Raw genomic sequence first — 10,181 nt, forward strand, 5'->3', positions numbered from 1 at the left:
TGCCCATGGTGGCAGCCTCCTCTTCTTGAGGTTCTTCCTCCTCCTGGTTCAGCAGATCCTCCCCCTCCTCCCACGGACTTCCTCTGCCTGGCCACACTAGTGGACCTCAGAATCCTCTCTGTTCATGTTCTTACTGGTGGCACTGATTCGCATGTCACCACCAGATAGATGCTTTCAGGTTTCAGGGGCTCCCTCCCCAGATGGCAAGCTGGCACCCCACCAGAAGGGGACTCGCCTATATGTCCTCGTCCATTTGTGCTGCTGTAATACAACACCGGAATCTGGGTAATTTATAAAGAAAAGATATTGATCTCTCAGAGTTCTGGGCCCAGGGCAGTTCCTCTCTGCCTAGGCTGGGGATTGAGATCCCCTTCACAGCACGCGCAGCCCACCACTGGGCTTGCAGTGAGCTTGCAGCCAGCTAAATTCCATTGGCATATTTTCTCCCCATGCTTCCTTCCAGCTGCCGGGATCCCCCGCCCTGTGCGTGTGCCAATGGCTCTCCCAACCCAAGGGGTGGGCTCGCTTTCCTCTTTAGGCAGCATCCTGAGGGGGAAGCTGGCTCCTCTCTCCAGCAATCTGCAAGACGCAGACCCTGTCCGAATCCCCTGCCCCTGCTCTCTCTGCTCTCTGAGCCTGCCAGGCCTGCCCACTGCAGCTGTGGGGTTTGGCGATGCCTCAGGAGTTGACCAGCGTTTATGGGCAGGGCCACAGCTTCCAGGAGAGAGGCCTTCAGATGGTTGCACCTGGTCACGGTGACTTGTGCGCCTGTCTGCAGCTGGGGGACTCCGTGGTTCTGGTTTCCTGAGTGTTATGGGTTCAATTGGGCACCCCCTCACTTCCCGCAAATTCATATGGGGATGTCCTAGCGCCCACTACCTCAGGATGTGACCTTATTGGGAGATAGGGTCGCTGCAGTTGTAACTTGTTAAATTTAGACGAGGTCATACTGGAAGAGGGTGGGCCTCCGCTCCAAGATGACTGATGTCCTTGTGGAAAGGGCCAGTTTGGATACAGAGACAGACACGAACCCAAGGCAGTCTTTGTTACTTGCCAAGTGAATTTTAGAGTGAAGCTGCCTTCAGCCAAGGAATACCTCTGGCCACCAGGAACTGACTGGAAGGAATGCAATGGATCCTTCCTCAGACCCTCTGGTAGACACCAACTCTGTTGACACCTGACATGTTTTTTTTCTCACCAATTTGACACTGTAGATTTCTTTTTTCTTGACTTTCACAATTTCAGTTAGTTACATTAGCCCTCTTAGGTGAATACACCTCTGATATTTCGAATCCCTTAATATTTGTATCCTCTCTTATGGAATATGTTTGCCCTGTCATCCAGCAATGGCTCTGTTGTGCCTTTGCAGTACTGTCACATCTTCTGTGTCATTGTTGGGATATTGGTTGCCAAGGATACCAAAGGATTTGGCTGGACTTAACTGTGTATATCTGCTGTTCTGTGTTGCTCTATCATGCTCTGAAGGACAGACCCTTCCTTTCAGTCCTTATTGGTGGGTCTGTTTTATGTTTTGTCTTCAACATTCCAAGAGCTACAAAAGAAATCAGCCTGTTAATTTTACATGAGAAGTGTATAGGCCCTAGCCAGGTTTCAGGACACTTTGAATGCTATACAAGATTCTCTTTGTTGAAAAGGAGGTAATGAGATGTCCATTGGGACACATGTAACCACCAGTAATAGTTGAAAGAAAGAAGATGTCTGGGTGAGCAATGAGACCTTCCTTGGGACCATCTCTTTTGGCTTACCTGCACTTAATGGGGCCTGCTTGAAAGCATAATCCTCCTATACGCCCTTGCAGAACTAAGCCTTTTTAGGATCATCTCAGAGAAGAGAAGGCAGCCAGAAATACATGGCCTCCAGGCAGACTCCAGGTCCTCCCTCTTAGAACTGAGTGTTACCAGTGTGAAACTTTGGTCAGTAGTATGAGAAGGAATAGAAAGTGCCTCTAGGGGCTGCCTGATAGGCAAAATCATAGTTTCCCACAGATAAATTTGGTTCAGTTCTGCAAAGAGAACCTGTCCATCAGAAATCTTCTTGAATCTTAGCTCCAATGTGCCTCCAACTTCATCACATGAGAATACTTCAACAAAAGTGGTCTCTGTATTCACTCACCACCTCTGCAGCTACCTTTGGTGTGACAAATGTGCCCCCTCCATCTTTTCCTGACACTAGTTTCTCACTGATCTTTCTAGTTCACAGACATGAGCAGGTCATTCTTCTCCTTCACATAATTCTAGGACAATGGTTCTTCTCTGAATATCCAGGTGGCTTGCTGCACATCTGGGGCAGATATCCGAAGACCTTGGTATGGGTACTCTAGGACCTTCATGGCCCTATCCCATCTTCCCATGAACTTCTGATTTCTTCCCCATTAATTGCCCTGGTCCCCTTCCCTCTTCAGTCCCTCAATATCCACTGACCATCCAACTCCATTTACCTCAGGATTAGCACCTTGGCTTTGGCAAGTTTGTTAAGACTTCGATTTCTGTGATAAGGAAGTCAAAAGAGGTGTGGCCAACCAACAGCCACACCTCACTGGTATCAGCTTGGAGACACTTTCCAGTTGATGGCAAAGGAAGGGGAAAATTCAAGAAGCATGTGGCATTCTCACTGAACTGTGGAGTTAGGAGCTACTGAGGCATCTAGAATTTGCAGTCATTGTGTAAGAGAGAAGGAGATCAGACATACAAAGAGTTCCTGAAGACTTCACAAACTTCCCACTGAACCTTTGGCAGCATACTGAGCTCTGCATGCTCAGATTGAGATGCCACAGGTTGGACACAAAACACCTTCCAGAGAGCTACGAACAGAACTACCAGAAATCACACAGTGTTCAGAGACATTCAATTTTGCATTGGCCATAGAGGAGAAACCACATTGAAATCTCTGGACATTCAGTACAGAACAGAGAAAGGCCATACCTTAGGAGAAAGACTCAGCCCTGCAAGATCCACATTAACAAAACATTAGAGTGACCTGAAATTAGAAGAGGGAATACTGAGGAAAGGGAAAGGAATGGGGAGGAATTAGGGGGAGGAACTCAAGAGGGGGTAAGAGGAGGGTTGCATATGATCAAAGCACAATATATGCATGCATAGAAATGTCAGTCAAACCCATTAATTTATACAATTAATATGCAGTAATAATAATAATAATAACAACAAGCCTCAAAAAACTCAGGATGGTCTGTATTTTAACAAGTTATACAACTCAATAACAACTGCCTGCTGGAACAGAACTCAACACAAACTTAAGTGAAACAACAAAATCAAGACATTCAACAACCTGACAATCAAAATGTCCACCTCTGTGAAGAATTCCTAGACATTAGAAGGAGTAACATGATCCATAAACAAGGATAAAATGTTTCTGAAGGCCCTGAAATGGCAAGAACTATAGGATTAGCAGATGAGAAATTAAAGATAATTAATGGAAATAAATGTTGTTCCAGAATTAAAAGAATACAAATGAATATAATGAAAAACCAATGAGGAAGAACTCCATCAAAAAAATAACAAGTATAATTAAGAACCAAATAGAATATCTACAACTGAAAAATACCAAAGAGAAAATATGGAACTCTGTAGTAGACCCACAGATACAAAGTCAAATATTTTCTACCAACACCCCAAAAAATCCGTATCAAAAGAAAAGTCTTTTCAAATGCATCTTGACCCCACATCTCACTTATGATACAGAAACTAATTTAGATTCATCCTATGATGAAAAAGCAAAAACCACAAAAATAAAACATAAGACAAAATCTTTACAAATGTGGACCAAGGAAATATTTCTTAGATAGGACCCTAAAAGTGTTAATTATAAAAGAAAAAAATGTTACAGCAGACTACTTCATCTTAATAAAACCAATTTGCTTGTGAATGCATACCGTTAACAATATACATGGGGAATATATAACTGGTAGAAAAAATACCAGCACATATATATGACATAGAACTTGTATCCTGAGTATTGTAACAAGTCACATAATTCAATAATGAAAGAGAAGAGGATCCCAGTTGAAAGCTGAGCAAGAGACTCGAACAGGTCCTGCACTAAGGGAGAAAGACAGTTAATAAACAAACATACAAAATGCTCAATATCATTAGCCATCACAGAAATGCTAGTTAATGCAACAACAAAATACCACAATGAGTTCTACAACACAATGCCTGAAATTTCAAAGATGAAAACACAAGATTTTTTTGGAGGACCCCGAGAAACAGGAAACTGTGAATTGTGAGTATAAGTGATCACAATAGCTTTGAAAATCTGTGTGAAGTTTCTTATAAAGTTAAATATACTCCTACCCTGTGGCTCTGCCATCCCATTTCTACTTATTTACCCAAGAGAAGGGAAAAATAATGTCCACAAACGGACTCAGGCAAGGAGTGCATTTTAATCACACAACAGTAACAGTAACATACAATGATAGGAACCTTGAAAATGGGCATGTGCCAAATGTTGAAAATAAATGAGTGCATTGTAGGACCAGCTATAGCGCTTACCAGTTTGGGGTCAATAAAAGTCTTATGGCTGTTTTGTGAGAAGCAAGTTGTACTTTACTCTGCCTTCTCCCTAACTCTCTTGTTTGATTCCTTAAACAAATAAAAAGCCCATCAACTAACCAAAACATGCACTCATTATAAATTCAGCTAAATATCACATGTCCTCTTATATATGCACACACACACATATACACACAGACATCCATTACCACACATTCACTCACAATCATGAACTCTTTATACATTTGCACATTCCTTCATGTATACACTCAGGACACAGTCAGGTACACTCAGTCATATTCACACATAAGCACACACTATGGCATTCTCACACATCAGCGCACTAACACATATTTACTAAGACACTTATACATTTATGTACACTCATAAACATACACTTACACACCAATACACATTCACACACCAACATTCACTCATACTTGAAAACATACATACTCATACTCAAACACACACTAACATACCCACATTCAAACACCATTTCACATGCTAAATCACATATCCACATGTTTTTGTCAGCTTTTTCACCGCTGTAACCAAAAGGCCTGACAAGAAGAGTTTTAGAGGAGGGGAGGTTTATTTGGTGCTTACAGTTTCAGATGTTCAGTACATACATGACTGACTCCATTGCTCTGGGCCCAAGATGAGAAAGAACATCATGGTGGAAGGGTGGAGGAGGAAAGCAGCTCAGAACATGACCATCAGGAACCAGAGAGAGCTCTGCTCACCAGGAACAATATAAACCCCCAAAGCACACCCCCAGTGACCCACCTCCTGCAGCCACACCCCACCTGTACCACTGAGCTAATTCCTACTAGTGAATTAATGCACTGATTAAGTTAAGCATCTCATAACTCTATCATTTCACCTCTAAATTTCTAGTATTGTCTCACACATGAGCTTTTGGGGGTACATCTCATATCTAAACCATAACAACATACATTTTCTGATATACTGACAGAGATATTCACAAATTAGTAATACTCTCACACCACCACAAATAAAAATGCTTACATACATTCACGCATATTCTTTTTTAAAAAAAAAATTTAGTTGTAGATGGACACAATACCTTTGTTTATTTATTTTTTATATGGTGCTGAGGATCAAACCCGGTGTCTCACACATTAGGCTAGTGCTCTACCACTGAACCTCACCCCCCCCCCCGTTCATACATATGCTAACACACACTCATATTGATACTCACAATTCTCCTGCATGCTGAAATTTTAATTCCATATCATACATACATACACTGGTCTTGTTTTGATGTCTAGATCCAATGTGTTGAGTGTTTGGAGCACTTCAAGCCATCATGGGGCTATGGGAACATGGGTCCTGCCTGTTGTCCCCCATCCACCCTTTAATATCTGATCCACTTCTATTTGAAAAGCTCACAGAGTGCCCTAGGGATCTAACCAGTCACCATCTAGATCCACCTAAGTCATGGTCAGCTATGTTTCATCAGGGCCCATAAGCCAGTGACCCTGGGTTGTGATCACTTTGGCAGTTAGTGTACCCCATAGCCTATCTGAAACTTACCCCACACATACCCCATCATTTTAACCCTGCCAAAGTTGTTCCCTCCATTCCACCCTGTCCCTTGCCTAAAGGAAGCAAAAAACTCGGCTGGAATATCCATGAGATTTATTGAAGAGAAACATTTGCAGAAACCATTGAAGAGAAGGGATGACAAAACCTAAAGGGACTCTTCACAACCACTCGAGGCCACAGGTCAGCCCGCCCCCCCTCCTGGGGCTGCAGAGGAGGAGCCTCCTCTGTCTCCACGCTGGGGCCCTCCCACCACAGCCTCCCTTTCTGAGGACCCAGATGTGCCTCTTGCCAGGACAATGGCCTCTGGCAATGAACACTCACTTCCATTCCGGGAGCACCCTGAGGGGCTGACTTGCTGTGGGGTGGCCCTTGCCCTATGGCTGGCACAGAAGGGTCACAGGACACTGGAAAGCATAACAGGGAACACCCCCCCCCCAAGCCAAGGAAACTGAGTCACAAGGAACAACGGGGTGGAACGTCAAAGCACAGTCCCTGGCCCTCCCCCTCCATCTAAGGTCCAGTGCTTCCTGCCCGAGGGGAGGCCGCGGTCTTGATCACCGAGGGGGTGAGCGTCCACCACGCCCTCGCCGTGTCCATCCTTCCCGCCGGCTCCCGTCTCCGACTCCTGGGGACTGGGCTCAGGGCCTCCTGGGAGGAGCTGCTCAGATAAGAACACACACACATCTCCACGAGAACAAGCGGCAGGCAGCTGGCCTAGATCTACACCGAGAAAGCAGAGGTTGAGCTCACGACACTGGACAGGAGCGAGCAGAGCCTTGGCTCGCCCGGAAGCTCACGGCAGGTGCCCGGGCCTGGAGGTGGCCGGCCGCGAGGGCGCGGTCCTCTGCCCGGGGTTGACACACACCCCACGGCTTTGCACAGGAACGATGGCTAGCGTGGGGGTGGGCATTTGCTTGAGGTGGGTCACTATGGGGCTTACAGATAAGGCGGGCTTCCAGGGACAGGGACGGTCGCACCCTGTCCCGGGGACCGTGAATCGGGTTGGGGTTTTGCCTGCTGGGAGAGCCAGGCAGCTGGCACCCTTGAGATGGACTCTCTTCCCCGACGTCTCCCAGTCCAGTGCAGGTGGCAGGTGTATTCAGGTGCCCTCATCCAGGCTATGGATGGCCGATCAGTAGTGCTTCAAGGCTGGCCACCCTAGGCTGGCAGGGTTTGGGGCTGACCCTGGGTTGGCAGCTCTTGAATTGTGAGTTGCCAAGCCAGGCCCCAGTTCTCCCTGCTTGCTCTCTCCACTTCTCCAGTGGTCCTGCACAGACAAAACAGAACAAACTGCCCCCCTCCAAGTCCTCCCTCATCCTCCTCCCACTCCTTTTCTACCTCCTCCTGTTTGGAGCAAAAGCTGCCTTCTATATCCACTCACTCCTAAGCCAGCTCTGGGTGCACTGACCTAGTGGGTGCCAGTGCCCCCACCTGGGGGTCTTCTTAGTCTTTGGTGTCCTTGCCCATACAGCCCTGTCAGGCTGCAGGAAAGGAAACTGCCTCTGGGATGGTGCTGGGCTCCCAGGGCTTTGGGGTCTGGAGACCCGGCCTTTATGGGCGGAAGGGCTCAAGGGTACTGCCTTCCTGGGGCTCCCCTAGAGCAGTGTAGATGATCCTGAAGACAGGTTGGACCCTGCGACCTCCCCTGCGGAGCATTACCTCTCTCTCTTCCTCAGAGGTATTGACTCCTTCTGACAAGGATGGCCCCAGGGCAGGCTCCTCCATGCTCCATGTATCCTGGTGTCTGGTTGGCATCGTTAGCTCTGAGTCTGTAGTGTGGGAACTTGGAGTTGGCCAGATGACATTGCAGACACGCATGTCAGAGCCCACCGTCTCACCGTCTTCATACTCTATATCGCTGGAGTCTCTGTGTGAGGCTTGAGATTCCCATGTGCAGGGTGTGGCAGCTCCCTGCTTGGTACTCTGGCACCCCTTTATGATCCTGTGATGGACCCTCACTGAGTTGCATGAAGTCTGATTTGGGTTCTTGGAGTCCCTTCCCACTGGTAGAGGGTGACAGGGTTCAGTCTGGACCTGATTGCTCTGTCCTTTTTCCCTACTGAAACCCTCTGCTCTTTGTCTGACCTGCCTCTGCCCATTCTTCAAATTTGTTGTTTGTGTCCTAGGCCTGTGATAAGAATTGTTGCCCTGTTTTCCAGAGCCTACTTGGCCTTGGACTTGGGATGGCTCTTGTCCCAAGCCCGGCTCCCGTTTCCCAAATTAATTGCAGCCTGTCTCTTCTGCTTCACCAAGGGCAGATTGGGAGGGTTGAAACACTGTGCCCTGATGTGGCCATCTTCCCCACAACCATAGCAGAATGTGTGGTGTTTCCGTTTTCTTGATCCTCTAGAGCCAGCCCTCATCACACCTCCTCTCCGGTGTTGGCCTCTGCCCCTCCAGCGTCGAGAACCCTGGGAAGGCCTTGCCTCAAGAGTATTGCCAAGGGCAGGGACAAACGCTGCCCTGACCCCACCAACTCTGGCAGATGGCCTTGGGCCTATTTCCAACCCTTCCAGAATCTCCCTCTCCGGACCTATGGTGGCCTCCCACTCCTCCTCCTCACGTAGGAGCTTTACCAGGGCCAGGAAACCAGGTGGCTTCCTGCGCTGTTTCATCAGCTTAAGCTTCTCTCGAAGTTTGTCAGGAAGGGTGGCCCCACCTAAGATGCGTTTCAGGCGGGTCTGATTCACATTCCTCCGGGATACTGCATTTTTCTCTACAGCTTTTTGAAGCAGGGGTTCCAACCGTACCACAAAGCTAGAGACTTTCTCTCCTGGCTCCTGATAGGCCTTACAAAATTTCACCTGGGCAATTTTTCTGCTCTCCACAGGTCCAAATACCTGCTGCAGGGCTGCTAGGCACTCCTCCACTGTGATGGCAGCATTGTTGGCACGCAGCACACTGACCACCTGGAGAGCAGGGCCCCGCAAGCATTCCATCAGCCTCCTCCTCTTTTCCCCCTCGGGCACCTGCCACATCTGTAGCATCTCAGTGGTGTGCTCAAGCCAGGCATCAAAGGCCAATGCCCCTGGGATAGATATGGTGTTCCCAGAAAACACTCTTAGTTCTCGGTATAGCATTTGTTCTAGCAGAGGTTGCACTGCTGCCCCCAGGGTCTGGGCCCAGGTCCAGAAATCTGGTGATATAGCCAATCTGGGAGCTGCACAATTAGTGCAGGACCCAAGGACTCTGTTCATGTCTGACACGGACCGCCTCTCCTCCTCTAAGAAGCGGTTCAGTCTATTGAGAAATTCTCCATCAGTATTTCGAGGTTTTACAATCACTTCCCAGGGTCCCCCCTTCCCTGGTATTTCCCTGGGGACCAAAGCATAGTCAAAATCTTGTGCAAGCTCCAGTAGAAAGGCTTGGGCATTCTCCTCCCTCCTAAACATTCTGCCAATAACCCTATATCTGCCCAGATGCCTGAGAGCCTCCTGGAGAGTCTCTTCAAATTCATCCTCACTACAGTCCTCAGGAATTCCCAGGATCAACATGGACCGCTGGGTGTCCAAATGCTCCCCCCTACACCAGTCCTGCAACAGGGTCAATGGCATATTCCCGAACTTCAGCAGATTCTAATTTGGGGGTGGGTGATCAGGACGTGGGCACATAAATATATCAGCCAACTCCCAGGACGACTGCAGCCCACCCAGGTCTCCACAACCTGTGAATGCGAACGGGGCGACAGCGAGGTTAATGCCCAACCCCCCACTCCCACCCCAGCCGCCCCTCGTGCCCCGACCCCCGCCCCACCCCGCGAGGGTTCCCGCGGGCCACAGCACCCTCCCACGCCGCCCCCCGCCCCGCGGGCTGCTGTGGCTGGGCCGGCGCGGGCGGAGGGCCGCGGGGTCTCCCTGGCCCGAGCGGCCCCTCCCGGGGTACGGTACCTCCTGCTGGGGCGGGCTCCTCCGGGCTGAGCAGAGCGGCGGCGGCGGCGGCGGGGTCGGTCGCCCCTGGTTCCCTCGCCCTGTCGCTGGCTCTGCGTCCAGTTCTCGCTCTCCCGGCGCGGCACGTGGGCCAGTGCGCCGGCGCCTGCTCGCCACCGCTCTCTGCAGTGCGGACGCGGGGCGGGGGCGCGGT

The 10,181-nt window shown here is 49.0% G+C and overlaps 1 protein-coding gene across 3 annotated transcripts; it reads right to left on the reverse strand.

Annotated features, from left to right (window-relative positions):
* Positions 1-6,174: 6,174 nt before the first annotated feature.
* Pnma3 (PNMA family member 3) lies at positions 6,175-10,181 on the reverse strand. Of its 3 annotated transcripts, none has more exons than XR_009227745.1 (3): positions 9,989-10,181; positions 7,761-9,765; positions 6,175-7,264 (listed from the first exon to the last, which is right to left on the reverse strand). XR_009227745.1 is itself a non-coding variant. In XM_046453349.2 (2 exons), the coding sequence occupies exon 2, from the start codon at positions 9,653-9,655 to the stop codon at positions 8,264-8,266; it is 1,392 nt and encodes a 463-aa protein (XP_046309305.1). In that variant the 5' UTR covers positions 9,656-9,765; positions 9,989-10,181; the 3' UTR covers positions 6,175-8,263. The 3 variants fall into 3 exon arrangements, 1 of the variants encoding a protein (XP_046309305.1); XR_006853596.2 differs by having other exon boundaries at positions 6,175-7,368; XM_046453349.2 differs by having other exon boundaries at positions 6,175-9,765.

The sequence above is a fragment of the Marmota monax genome, unplaced genomic scaffold (genome assembly GCF_021218885.2).
Source record: "Marmota monax isolate L192 unplaced genomic scaffold, Marmota_monax_Labrador192_F-V1.1 WCK01_AAM20220418_F8-fsc00142, whole genome shotgun sequence".
In the NCBI taxonomy this organism is placed as follows: Eukaryota; Metazoa; Chordata; class Mammalia; order Rodentia; family Sciuridae; genus Marmota; species Marmota monax.